This window comes from Sinocyclocheilus grahami, unplaced genomic scaffold (genome assembly GCF_001515645.1).
Source record: "Sinocyclocheilus grahami isolate Dianchi unplaced genomic scaffold, SAMN03320097.WGS_v1.1 scaffold634.1, whole genome shotgun sequence".
NCBI classification, from domain to species: domain Eukaryota; kingdom Metazoa; phylum Chordata; class Actinopteri; order Cypriniformes; family Cyprinidae; genus Sinocyclocheilus; species Sinocyclocheilus grahami.
The window spans coordinates 112,021-126,835 of record NW_015505813.1 but is presented as its reverse complement, the minus strand read 5'-3'; the positions used below and the strand labels follow the sequence as shown (position 1 = coordinate 126,835).

Genomic DNA, 14,815 nt, shown 5'->3' with positions numbered 1-14,815 from the left:
CTCTTTTAACTTACCTTCAGATGTTTAGTCATGTTTATTTTGTGCTGAAACAGGTATTAATGTGGAGGAGATGATCAGTTCACGTGTCTCTCGTGCTGCCACTTTTATTGAACTGAGGCGCGCCGCGCTACAGCGATCACTCCACATTAAACAGTGCCAAAACTAGGGATGCAACAATATAATTTTTTCAGATCCGATAAGAAAATTCTGAGTATCGGACAATTCCGATCCGATCCCAGCACAGATTTTTTTTTATTAAATAAATATCTGTGTGTTGACCTGATCGTCACTTTGTGTTAAACACAATCTACTAAATATAGACAACTTCATTTTAATGAAAAATAACAAATGAAAAAATACATAATCTATGACAAAAATACTATTATAAACTAGGTTAGTGGATAATTTAGCCACATTACACATACATTTCTTTTCAATATATAGCACAGTAATGAAGGCAGCAACATATGATAGAGGAGTCCTATCTATCATATGTTGCAGCCTCCATTACTGTGCTATAGATTAAATTATTATTAGCCTTATAGGACAAAACAAGAAACGCTATAAATCTTTCATTGCGCATAAGTATTATATAATACGAAAAGCTCCAATAGAGCTGCACAAAGCGCTTATGCTCATACCGTGCGCAGAATGATGCGCTTGAAGAAACATGGAGTCACAGCACGCAGTTCCGCATAGAAGTTCAAAGCACAAAGAGATATTGATGCGTAGTTTATTAAATCTGTGCGATAGTATATTGAGCCTTTTCTTTTAACAGTTTTAAATCTGTTATTGTGCTGTTATCTGTCTTGGAAAGAGTTTCATCGTCTTAAGACCCTAATTTACTGTCGTAACCAACAGAAAATGTCAGTATCTGAGCCGATACCGATCCTGAGTATCGGATCGATGCATCCCTAGCCAGAACGGCATTTATTGTTTGAATACTGCAATACAATGGACAGAATTTAAAATCTGAGACTTTGTTTCATATTAAAAGTACCAACGCACAATGCTTATTGTGATTTATTGGATGGGAAGTCTCCTTCAATGTTCTGTCCATTGAAGCAGCATTATGTAACTTTTTCTGTGTTCAAAATTTGCAAAATGTATATAATGAGCGAGTACATCATGAATTCATCTTCCAAACTGCGTTTTTGTCTTATTATAATTATTATACTTATATTTGGACTATTTTAGCCTGGTCGGGACATCGCCATAGACAAACTTAGAGAAGTAGTTCCGGTTGGAATGTTCTTCCACGGGATGTGTGCAGTTCTGTTTATTAACCGCTAGAGCGCCAAAAGTTACATAGTGCTGCTTTAACTGAAAACAGGCTAGATTCATTGATTTGGATTTAAGAATCTATCGTTTCGTAAAACTGAGATTCGATTATAATCAAGACAGATATTTTTTTATCCAGCCCTACTGAAAACTACTTGGATTTTTTTTTTTTTTTTTAAGCGCATATAAATCATCTTTCTTACCTGGTTTGAACTGAATTCTCACACCAGTGTCATTCTGAATCTTCTTGATCATTTCACCACTCCTACCAATCACAATTCCCACTGCAAACCTTGGCACAGGGACCTAAAGCAACAGCAAAACATTTAGTAAACTGACTTTCAAAATTCAATCTAAATGTATAACATCACAAAGAATCTAAAGATTATTCTCATAAAACAGTACTTACATCCAGACTGTCTCCACTGCTTACTCTAGAACCATACTCTCCTCTCTGTTCCCGGAAACCCTGATCTCTGATTAGATCCATCACCATGTCTTTAGCTTGCTGTACAGACCAAGAATTTTTTTTATATTTAGATATACAGCCCATAATTTGGAATAACTTCAATGTAGAATTGCAAAGGCTTAAATGTACCAACCTGAACTTTAAAAGGATCGCCAGAGATCCTGAGTGGTTTATCAGAGCCTGTGTTTTGGGGTCCTTCTTGAATCATGACCATTTTGACTCCAGCACGTTCCTATTAAACAAGTGTTGAACAATTAAATTAATAAGTAAATGTCTAAGGAAAAAAAAAAAGGGGGAAAAAAAACGACTTCATGGTAAAAAGTGAAAGAAAAAGTAGAAACTTTAAACCAAATAACTCTGAAAATTTTGGGTTTAACCACATTTATGCACCTTACCTGTAACTGTTTGATTGTTTCTCCTCCCTTTCCGATGACCAGACCAGCTTTGGAGGCAGGGATCATGACCTCCTGAACAGAATTCCCTTGTCCATCATTGTGGTGGAATGCCGGAGAAGGTCTGCCTTTATCTACAATCTCTGAGAGCAACATCTTTGCAGCCCTATGATGGAAAATGTACATTTTTAATTTCACCCACTTCTAAAAAATACCCCACCATACTCAATTCAACCATGAAAAATTTCTGAATGTGTAGAGATACTCACTGGATTGAATCAGGTGCGCCTGTTAATGTCACTGACCTATCAGGCATGCCACCACTGTCTGTTGGGTAGAGTGCAGAATAAGATTCCCATTTTTTTTTCCTCCAAAGAGCTGACAACAATCAGACTTATGAGACACACAGCCAGGACACGGCAATTTGACTCACCGGGAGAAATCTGTATTTTGCACCCTGAATCCTGCTGTATTCTTGAAATCTGTTCTCCTCCCCTTCCAATAACTGAAAACAAGGGTTTAATTAAAATGCCATTTTTTTTAATGAGATTTAAATGCAAGTTCTCCAAAGCACGTAGTAATGGATATTTGTTTTTCCGAATTCGTAATGGTGCTTTTCCACTGCATGGAACAGCCCGGTACGGCTCGCTTTGGCGCTTTTCCACTGCACGGCTCACTTTCTGGCATTTTTCCACTGCATGGTACCGCTAGGAACGGCTCGCTTAAATAGTACCACCTCAGTTGAGTTTCCAAGCAAGCCGTATCGATACTAAAATGTGACGTGCAAACACTGCAGATCACCGATTGGACAGAGAGAATTCATCACTACCAGCGCCAATGGATTTGCAACACGAGACACCAATCACGGCAGTAGAGGCGGCGCAACTAGTCTATAATCCCAACCACTTTGAAGCGGTATTAACTGCAGTGAAAAAGCAAGTGTGTAAGCGAAGTGAGCCGATCAGAGCCATGCCGAGTCGTACCACGCAGTGGAAAAGCGCCACAAGTCAACTTACTGAAGCCAACCATGCCATCTGGAACCTTGAACTCTTCTGATATAGACCTGCACAGAGATATGATAACAACATTAGAAGAAAAAGGCAGAGCTGAAATATACCATTATATTTAAAAAAAAAATTAAAAATGATCAAATTAACTATTAAATAATAAAATAGTTACCTTGGCGGGCCACCCATGCCTCCCATTACAGATGAAAAAGCTGACGCAAATGAAAGCACAACTTATAAGATGAGCAACAGACACATCTTTAAAATGGTTAAATAACACATTTAATAGCCTATTAGTTTCTCCTAGAAGACAATTGCAATGCTTACGATCACTTGGTGGAACCTTCTTGGTTTCTGGTTGATCTGAGAAGAGAGAGACCAAAACGGTTTAGACCAAACCATTAATACCTAAACCAATTAGTAGTATCACTAACCACAGAAGTACTACATAACAGACTAAAACTTTTAACCATCTGGTAGCCTCTGGTCTTTTTAGGCAAAACACAAAGTCACCTAAATCTTTATATAGAAATAAATGTTGCATATTGTGAGGCAGTGAATATCGTTTAGTACCATGAAATCCACTCAAAATATTACTGAAATATTACTTAACTAAAATATAGCACATTCATTATATATATATAAAAAAAAAAAAGTTCGACTTATTGCTTTAGGCCAGTTGTGTCTGCCAGGATCACAAGTTAAGAACACCAGAGGATTAATTAAGTATATAACACTGTGGTTTATGTTGACCATTATGCACAACAAAGCACCTATGAGCTTACCTCCATCTTCAAGAGGTCTCTTCTGTCCTCCATAACCAAACTCATTGGAAACTGGAGAGGGAGGTACGCCATCACCTCCTATTTTTGCAGCTATCTAAAGTAATATAGTGAAACGCAAAGTTAAAACGTTTTTCAATCACTTTGTATGAGTATAACACTGTTAACAGTGTGCGGCCTGCACTACTGTTGTCCTGAACAAACTAGGTCGACTCAGCAGCACCAAAAACGTAGGAAGTTGTAACATGTCTCATTCATATAATTGGATGAAAAGAAACATTACCAAAAACATACATATATTAAAGTCATCCTACAATTAGTGACCTAATTCCAGCTATAAGTGACTGTTTGTGTATACGCAAGTTACGGTTTACGTAATTGTCTAACAATTCGTAACGTTTGTTTCAACCACTAACTAAATTTGCTCTTTAGCTTATTGGGGCGTGTGAGAAATATACGCATTATTTACCAAAAGCATTCAGCTTCGTTTAAGCTTTAAAAAACAAACCAAAAAAAGAGAATAAAAATGCACACAACTGAACCCTCTTTGTTGCAGCGCATCAAGGCCTCAAATTAGCACGTTAGCTAACGTACCGAGCTGGCTACGTTTTATATCAATTTTTAAATGTAAAATTTGAAGACACGAAATATTTCTGGACGCTTTCAAAGCACTCACTTGTCTGGCTCTCTGAAGGGCGTCTTTAAAAGCATCGTTCATCCCTCCACCAGCGTTTGAGGACGGCGGAGCCACGTTAGAGTAGTCGGCCATGTCTGCGGGAACAGTCTTCTCGAGCTGAAGGAAGATGGCCGTGCGCGCGAGAGTGATGAAGAGAACTGACTGCAGCCGCTTCGATCCTGATTCCACTTCCGGCCGGCACACTACCGCGGAAATAGGATAAAAGTCTTTCCTGTGGTTGTTTCTGCCCAACCATAATAGGAATTATTTTCATTCTATCTATACATGGATTATTATATTGAATTAATATCGTATCTAAGAAACGTTACGATCTGTGTGTCATGTACTTTATTCATATTGCAGACGTTAGCATTTTTGCGAATTAGAAAAAAAGCATAAAGAGAACTGCTTATGGGAATATCATTAAATGTAAATATCATATGAGATGAAATTATATCAGTCTTCTAGAAAAATATTGTTTTAAAATACATGTAGGGCCGATGTTGAAATCACATGACCACCCATTAGGCCATTACGCAGTTACTAGTAGTCCTATTACTACTAGGCTAATTCTGATAATAATAATAATAATACTACTATGTTTACTTTGTATAGCGCTTCCAGCCAGTGCTCAAAGCGCTTTACAAATCACAAATCTGATATAGCCTACTTCTTAAGCAAACCATAAAATGTGACAACATACTACCGACACAAAATAACATCTCAGGTCAACATGTTGCAGCGATGATTCTTAGTGGAAATATGAAATGAACAAGCAAGAACTCACTGCTGCAGCAAATACGCCTAAACTTGACAGTCACAGCACTTGCTTCGCCTCTTTATATGACAAAAATACAAATTTCCTGCCTTTTAAAATTTAATTTTCCTATTATTTTCTCAGTATTTATAAATAAAAAGCAGAATCTAATAACCAGATGCTATATTGTCCACTGACATATTAGTTTCAGAACACTGTTGAAGAAACACACACCCACTTATAGAAATGAGCACATACACTACATAAAAAAATAGTGAATTGACTTTTACGGTGAGGTCCAAACTGCAGAAATGCCTTTAAAAAAAGATAAAGTTGATATCCAGCAGTTGCAAACAAGGAAAAACGCCTGCAATTGTTTATGGCATATTATATTTATTTACTTACATTATAAAAATTACCAGAATGATAATTAGCCCACAGAACATTTCCAGGCTGTTGAAACCAGAAGATACTAAACATGAAAGTGGGTCAGACCCCTGCTCAACCAACCAGCAACCACAAACATCATTCTGGTGTTCTTAAGACAGGTACTCAACAAGTCAAAGAGAACAAAATCGTCACTTCCTGATAAACTGGCACAATAAATCACTAAGAAAAGTAGGAGAATATGATCATTTTCATATAGAATAAATTACGAATCACAATGCGGTCATTGCTTTCGGAGGTGGATGCTGCTGTTTGGGAACGCAGTCGTGCAAGACATTTCTGGGAGGCAATTATAGCCTACAGAAATACTTTGATGACAGACTTTGCACATGCATTTCCGAATGACCATAACAACATTTCAGATGCTGTGGAATGACATCGGTCCGCTGGTTAGTCAGGTTTTGCGGTCCCATAGTGCAAAGTCACATGATTTTTTTGATGCGCTTGGAGGAATTTATTCGCAAAATGCATTTCCATCTCCCATTATTCGCACAAAAAAGTCAAAAACCACCTCAAGCGAGCGTAAAAACTTTTTTGCGAATTAAGGGATTTTTATTCGAAATTTGGCGTTTCCATCACTCGTTTCTCATGCGATAGGCTAGGCCTACTTCAAAATGCGCATCCGTCCCTCGGGTCATTTTGACCCCAACCCCATTTTTAAAGATTTTTTTAAAAAGCGAGTGTTGATCGTTATGTTATGAGACTTTACTATTGTCACAATTGAGCCGGGAATACATGAACATTTTTTTTGAGGGAATTCGAGCAGTTTAAGTGGGTGCTATAAAAAAAGTATCAAAAGTGTCCCTCGTGGGTCATTTTGACCTGCCACTGGAAAAGCATGGAATTTATGAAAAAAACTGCAGATTTGTTTATTTAATTTTGTCACACTTGAGCATGGAGCCCACACAAACAAATTTGAGTCGATTCGAGGATTATATGTGTAATAAAATAAGGTGTAATAAAAAAAAGTAACAAAAGTGTCCCTCACGGGTCATTTTGACCCGGCCCTAGGAATGAATGCAATGTCCGGAAAAAAATAAACATTTTTTTATTTATTAGATTTTTTTTACTATATAAAATCTGACACAATCCAGAAAAGATGCATACCCAAACAAATGGCTGAGAGTGCAGAATGTCCCCAATGCACAAAAAACTCACACACCCACACACAGGCACACACACACACACACACACACACACACATGGCACACACACTCCCATTGAAACACATTATAGCATTTATGATGTTTCTGCTGGGAAATGACTGTCATTTTGATTTTTTTTTGACTTAACACAGTTAAATTTGAGTGATGGGGTGGAGACCAATGAGTTTATATCCTATTTATATTTTTGGGACACTTTTGTTATAGGTTCGGGAGGGACGGATGAGTTAATAACTGAATGTGTGTGTCATTTTACTGAAATATTTACAACTGTTTTCCTTGTTTCTCTTCTGTTTATTATAGACCACATGTGTGAAGTGACATATACAAACCTACTCTGGTTAAAAAAAGGATTCCCTTTTGTGTTTCTCTTTCTGGAAACACACACCCCCATCTTTGATGCACTACACCTGAAACCACTGAGTGTTCCATACACTCGTATATGGTCCTTCGAGCTGGATCTGCCTCAAGATGGATCGTGAAACTCCCAGTGCAGCTGAGCCCGTCGTACGACCTCGCCCTCCAAGAGAGAGACACCTTCCTGCCCATCTGGCCGACTATGATGTCCAGCTCCCACCTAACCTACATCCTGAGCCAACTCCTGCCGATTCGTCTTCACATAGATCATCCAGACCATCAAGACATGTTTCTAGATCCATGTCTTCTGGTATGGTTTCCAATACTTCATCCAGATCACATCACAGTGCACAATGAAGATCTCTGAGACATGGACTCTCCGATCTTCAAGCTGCCATGTTGGAGGAAAGGCTAAAGACTCTGGACTTGGAAGAACTTCAACAGCAGATCGAAGAAGGACGCCATTTTAGATAAGGAGTGTGAGAGACTTGATGCTCAGGCTAGAGAAGCGCAGTATAGACAGGAACAAGCTACTAAGGCTAGAGAGTTGCTAGATAAGCAGGTCGGCGGTGTCTCAAAAAGGTTCAAAATGAGCTTGAGGTTGCTAAATATGTTTGTGTTGTGTTCACAGTCAGGCCTAGCTGTTGATCCTCTGTCTGAGGTAAGCACTCAAAAACACAGAGTTGCTGCTACCGATGATCTTAAGTCATCTGACCACGTGAAGCCTAGTCATTTTACCCCTTCCCATGTTAACTTAATACCTGTGTCATCAGTAATGCCTTCCCCTGTATTACCTGCTGTACACACTACTGCATCATTAGCTGAACCCCCATTCAGTTCTGTCACCTCAGCTACCGAGGTAGTCCAGCCCAACATAGTTACAAGGTCATAGGCTCTGCTAATTACTGCACAGCCCACCTTAATGTCTAGGCCAGATTATGCTGCCTACCAAGCCACGAATTCTAGCCCTCATTGGACAGCAGTATCGTATCCTGTTCCCCTACCTGACGGTTATTAGTCAGGCAGTATAGTACCCCTCCCCAGCCCAACAACCTGGTCTGGAAATGTTAGCTGCCTCAGCTTATGGTTTCTCAAAGCCGGCTATCCCATATTTCAACACTGGCCGGGAAAGTGACTTTGCACTACTGAAGATGGCCTTAGACAATATAATGAATAACCAGCCTCATTTGAGTGACCATTACAAACATCAGGTCATTTTAAGTCACTTAAAACTCCCCAGCGCTCTCCAGTTAGCCAAAAAATACATGCATGACCCCAGGCCATACACAACCGCATTACAAGTGCTGCAGGATAAATATGGCCAGTCATGTCAGCTGGTCCAGTCCGAATCAGATGCCATACTGAATGCACCAGCAGTCAAGTTCGGTGATGCAGAAGCTTTTGCTTATTTTCCCTATCTATCCAAACATTAGTAGGGATGCTCAGAAATTTGGAAGGCCCAAACGGATATGAGCTGTGCTGTGGCTGTCACTTTGATCGACTGTTAAGCAAGATGCAACAATCATATCACAATGGGTTCGACGAGTACTGTTTCAGCCAAGGTATTCTGCAAACTGGCACAGACCGCACTTATACATGACCTGATCTGTCTGTATGGCTGCAGATGAAGTCACAGTCAAAACGCATCTTCAATAAAGCAGCTACACTGTATCAAAATAATACTGTCATGTCTTCGGTTTGATCACCCTGTCCTTCGTTTGTTGTGTTTTGTATCTGTCTGCATGTTGTGAGCACATGGTGTTTTTGTTTTGATTGTTGCCATGTGCTTCACTGTGGCGTTCTTCCCTCCCTCTCATTACCTTCTTTCACTGTTATAATTGGTTGATTTCGTTCACCTGAATTTAATATTTGATCCATCTCTCACTCTATTTATTCCCCTCTTGTGTGTCATCCTGTGCCAGATCGTTGTTTGCAAGTTCACAAACGCTCAGCCGCCCTGTCTTGTCTTGTCCGGTTTGTCGTGCCATTGTCGGCTCCCTGTTAGGTTTTTGTTGTTTCTTCCCAGTTATTTTGTTTCCCATCTACTCTTCCTCATTTCCATCAGCATTCCCTCAGAGTTCTCGCACTCCGGTCAGATGTCTCACTTATCCCTCTTCCCCCCGCTCTCCGATTCCCCACGCGACCGCGCTGTTGAGTGCCCTCTGCCGGGTGTTTTTTGCAAAGACATTTTTCTGTTTGCTTATTGTTTCTGTTGGACAATATTTTGCCTAATTACCCTGGCTGTATTTTTGTTCTTTTTGAGGAATTACCCTTTTATTTGGACTTATTATAAATAAGCAGTTTTTCTGCTGAAGCTTGCATCTGTGTCGGAGTTGTGTTCCTGACAGAACGATCTGGCCAAGATGGACACAGCAGGCTCAGATCCTGTCAGAACTGCGGTCACCCATCAGGGAGCTCTTTTGGGCCAGCACGAAACCAGATTGACGAACACCATAAGGGAGGTTGAGTTTTTAGCTAACCGGGTAGCTGAGCTTACCACTCGCATTCAGGAGAGCTACAGAGCTTTTCAACTCCTCATCATGAGCATGAGCCCCGATGTAACAACCCACCGCCCTAAGATGGAGACCCCAACTCCTGTAGGGCCTTCTTGTCCCAATGTTCGGTGGTGTTTGCCCTACAGCCACACACATATGCAGCTGAGGAATCCAAAGTGGCTTTTGTCCTGATGCTTCTAACTGGCAAGACTCGCAACTGGGGAACATCCGTCTGGGAGACTCAAGCTCCTTGTTGTGCATCCTTTGATGATTTCCATCAGGAGATGGTGGAGCTGTTTGACCGTTCTGCCAGGGGTCAGGAAGCAGCCAACCAGCTAGCACGGCTACGCCAGGCAGGCTGTTCAGTGACTGAGTATGCCATCCAATTCAAGACCCTGGCAGCATCTTGTGACTGGAATGAAGGGGCCTGCCAATCCATGTTCTGTGCGGGTCTGGAGGATGAGGATGAGCATTCAGGATGAGCTGGCCACATACGTCTGGCCGCATGATTTCGACAACCTTATCAATATGGTAATGTGGATTGAGGGTCGCCTTTGCCCCCGCCGTCAGCGCTTGACAGTTCATCCATCCTGGAGGGCGGAGGAGTCGTCTCCTGTTTCCCCTACAGACTCCTCGAACGTTTCTCCTATTGAGTCTGAGCTTATGCAGGTGGGGCGCCTTCGCCTCACTCCCCAACAGAAGCAGCAATGTCTTGCCATAGGTCTGTGCCTGTACTGCGACAAGCCTGGTCACTTTGCAGCAGGCTGTCCTTTAAAAGCCTAGGCTCGCCAGTGAGAAGGGGGATCCTGGTGAGCGCTACCCCTTTGTTGCATTCCACCTCCTCTTATACGCTCCTTCCTTTTTCTATTCAGTTTGGTGACTTTTCTAACTCCTGTTCAGCCCTGATTGATTCAGGAGCCTAGGGTAACTTTATGGATAGCTCCATAGCTGCTCAGTGGAGAATTCCTGCCACTCCTCTTCCTGAACCTATCCCTGCTCGTTCCCTGAATGGAACCTTAATTACTTCTGTCTCCTATGATACCCCTCCTGTCAATCTTATTGTACCATGACCTGCGCCAGGTGTTCAGCAGGTCCCGGGCTACCTCCTTACGTCCGCATCGCCCATATGATTGTGCCATCGAGCTCCTCCCAGGCACTTCTCCGCCTAAGGGCCGCTTGCTTTCACTTTCCAGTCCTGAAAGAGAGGCCATGGACAAGTACGTTAACGAATCCCTCAAAGCTGGCCTTTATCCGACACTCCTGCAGGTGCCGAGTTCTTCTTTGTCAAGAAGAAGGATGGCTCCCTGCATCCCTGCATAGATTATCGAGGCCTGAATGACATCACTATTAAGAACAGGTACCACTCGCCTCTTATGTCGTCTGCCTTTCAGCTTTTGCAGGGAGCCAAGGTTTTCACCAAGCTTGACCTCCGGAATGCCTTTCACCTGATTTGCATATGTGAGGGGGATGAGTGAAAGATAGCTTTCAACACACCCACGGGACACTTTGAGTACCGGGTCCTACCATTTGGTCTGACCAATGCCCCAGCTGTCTTCCAGGCCCTGGATGATGACGTGTTGAGAGACATGGTAAATCGCTTTGTCTTTGTGTATCTCAATGATATCTTGATATTTTCCACGTCTTCGCAGATACACACTCAGCATGTTCGCCAGGTGCTATAACGGCTGCTGGAGAACCAGCTTTATGTCAATGTGCTGTGTATAGTGTATTACTGGAAAGTACACTATAAATATTCCACTACTGAATAAAAACTGTCTGCACAAAAAAACTAAAATAAAAAAAAATACAAAAGAATTAAAAAGCAGAAGAAGTAGTAGTTAATGCAAAACAGAGTGCAGAAGTGAATAAAGTGCATGGTTGAACCACACACAGAAACAGAACATTTTAAATGTCACCATCTTTTTTTTTTAAATGCACCAACTTGCAATTCAGACACTTTGGTATTTGAAAACTGCTTCTTCACTGGGTCTGTGAAAGGGAAAGAGAATTAATCAGTGGTTTTGAATAGTGTTTTTTGAATATCATATGTATTATAATTTGCATAGATATGCTTTATTTTTTTCTCGGTTTACCTTTCAAAGCTTTACTAAATCCTCATCAAGCTTGGCAAGTGTCCATTTTTATCCTCTTGTCTGTTGTCACATGCTTATAGTAAACAGAGTTCAATCTCAAAGTCACCGATATTGTTATTCGAAGCAATAAATCAACCTGTGTTACAGGTTTCATTGTATGCTGATAATTGTGGTTTATTTTAACCTAGGGTATAATAATAATAATAATTAAATAAGTACAAAGACTGCCACTGGGACAGTAAGTTTAAGTTATTAATATGCACCACTGAGGGGTAAATAAGTGTTACATTGAGATGTATGTGGTGTCATAAGGTACAAAGGCATACCTTTTGAAAGGGTACCATCTCAATGACAGCTTTTGTACCTTTTTTCTGAGAGTGTCTCACTAAGAAATAATTTTTATATGAAAATTATTTATATCGACAAACACAAGGCATTGCAATGGGATCTGGTTTTGCACCAGATTTAGCAATAATAATGATGGGGTTTTTGTAAGAAAGGTTTGAATTTTCTAACAACCCTCTCTACAGTAATCTATTTTACTTTTATACTTTTCAAGGGCTCAAAGGAGGAACTAGTCTTTTCATGCAAATTAATAGTTTTTGTGGTTTTATTAAATTCAATATGGAATACAATAATAGAGAGCTCCCATTTCTTGATCCTAAAGTTTTAATAGTGGATCAAACCTTATCAACAATGGTATATCAAAAACTGACACACAGAAACAGCCTATTACATTAAAGGCACAATATATAATTTTCACCACTAGAGAGCACGTATTCAAAATAAACAAAGAAACAAAGGCATAGTTTGATGACGCCGTGACTGAGTATGGAATCATGGGAGTTGTCGTCTTCATCCCCACAGCCGATGCAATCCAACGGGACTCGGGCAGAAATCATGTTCATGGATGAGTTAATGATTTATTAACGTAGAATGAAGCAGGGTGAGGCTGAAAGCCGTCGAAGCGAAACGAGGCCGCTGGACGAGCGTGACACACGGCTCAAAAGCAGCGGAGCTTTTATTATGCCACAGTCGACCGCTTCCGCTCCTTCCGGTCGTGCGTATGTGGGGGAAAGCAGCGCTATCATAGTAGATACGTTTGAAAGTTCTGTTATAATGCTACTCTCTGCGGTCATCACCGGTCTATTAAAATGCACAACATATTAAAGCATCTTTGGTGTTTCCATGTTTTCTACAAAACAAAAGCAGAAATCAAGGGTTATGACGTCATTGGCAAGCGACACAATGACACTATACACACGGTCCGTGTCACTCGTTAAAATTGCTTATTTCTCTGGATTTAAACATTCTTCAAAACATTTGGAATAATTTAAGTACACAAGTCAGCAAAATATATAACACTGTTCTAGTGGTTTTTGGATATTTTAATAAAAAAAATCTTACATATTGTACCTTTAAGCAGCCATGTGCAACCATTAAGACAGGGTTTACTCTAGTCTAGTCGGTTTCTTCAAAAAGATGTATTTGCAGAATGGACTGATATTGAGCCAAGAAAATTGTATAATCAATTTTTAGAACAAGGTTATTTAAAAAAATGGATTTTGGACTTTGGAAACTTTGGATGTCTCAGTTAAACATTCTAAAAAAAATAAAAAAATAACATGCCGACAAATTTGATATGCCGACACATTTTGTTAAGGACATCAAAAACTTAATAAAAAAACATTGGCATATTTTAAATACAGACAAAAAAAAGTTAAGAATTGTTTAATGATGGACCTCTGTTAGTGTATTCTAGAGGAAGAAATGTATTTGGTACATGCCAAAAAAAAAATCAAAGGTTATATAGTCAAAGACCATTGTTTGGCCTGTCATAATTTTAAAAGACTCTATAAGTTATTCTAAAAATTGACAAATTTGATATGCCGACACATTTTGTTAAGGACATCAAAAACTTAATAAAAAAACATTGGCATATTTTAAATACAGACAAAAAAAAGTTAAGAATTGTTTAATGATGGACCTCTGTTAGTGTATTCTAGAGGAAGAAATGTATTTGGTACATGCCAAAAAAAAAATCTAAGGTTATATAGTCAAAGACCATTGTTTGGCCTGTCATAATTTTAAAAGACTCTATAAGTTATTCTAAAAATAAAAAAAAACAGGAATTTGAAATCAGACATTTATTTCTTGTTGTTCAACAAGTGTGATACATGTACTTTCTTGCCCTTGTGGTCTTCAATATGTAAGAGCAATCAACAACTGGAATTTTGTATTAATAAAAATAATAGAAGTGCTATAAATACAGCTGATATTAAATCAGTTGCCTGACATTTCACAGAATATATTTCAGTTAATTGTCCTTCTTCTTCTTCAATACACTAAACACTAATATGGAAGAGAAATTATTACAAACTGAAAGTAAATGGATTATGCGTTTTAATAATGCACAACCACATTGTTTGAATGAAGACTTTAATTTGTCTAGTTTTCTATATTATGGACTTTTTATTTTTGCACTTGTAACAATAAAGTGTCAAGTATTGAGTTATTAACTCTTTTTGAAGGAATTTGTATGTAAATTGGAATCCAAATCCTCCCTATTTTTCACATTTATTTATTTTTTCCTCACCATTTTTTTGCTGTCGCACTGTACACATAGATTGTGAAATATGAAAATGAAAAAATACACATTTTTAATTTACCTTGAAAAAAATATTCATCCTCAAACCTAATCCAGAACTTGGCAAAACATTTATTTTTATTTCAAATATGTGTCAAGCATCTCAAATTCTAGTATTAATAAAATGCTAATACTATAATTTGAGAGGCTTGAAACATATTTTGAAAAATAAAAAAATTAAACTTTTTCTTTAACTTTTACTGTTTAGCATTAAATCATACTGGGATGTTTGCTGAAATTGTTGGATGT

At 39.2% G+C, this 14,815-nt stretch overlaps 1 protein-coding gene across 1 annotated transcript in view; it reads right to left on the bottom strand.

Annotated features, from left to right (window-relative positions):
• LOC107558172 (far upstream element-binding protein 1-like) overlaps nt 1-4,788 on the bottom strand; it is a 20,129-nt gene extending 15,341 nt beyond the window's left edge. Inside the window, exons 1-11 of the mRNA XM_016241793.1 lie at nt 4,608-4,788; nt 3,935-4,028; nt 3,477-3,512; nt 3,322-3,361; nt 3,159-3,205; nt 2,576-2,647; nt 2,412-2,469; nt 2,146-2,308; nt 1,884-1,982; nt 1,691-1,789; nt 1,426-1,587 (exon numbers count right to left, since the gene is read on the bottom strand). Coding sequence (XP_016097279.1) covers nt 1,426-1,587; nt 1,691-1,789; nt 1,884-1,982; nt 2,146-2,308; nt 2,412-2,469; nt 2,576-2,647; nt 3,159-3,205; nt 3,322-3,361; nt 3,477-3,512; nt 3,935-4,028; nt 4,608-4,700 — 963 coding nt within the window. The 5' untranslated portion in view covers nt 4,701-4,788. The remainder of the gene's footprint in view (nt 1-1,425; nt 1,588-1,690; nt 1,790-1,883; nt 1,983-2,145; nt 2,309-2,411; nt 2,470-2,575; nt 2,648-3,158; nt 3,206-3,321; nt 3,362-3,476; nt 3,513-3,934; nt 4,029-4,607) is intronic.
• Nucleotides 4,789-14,815: the final 10,027 nt, after the last annotated feature.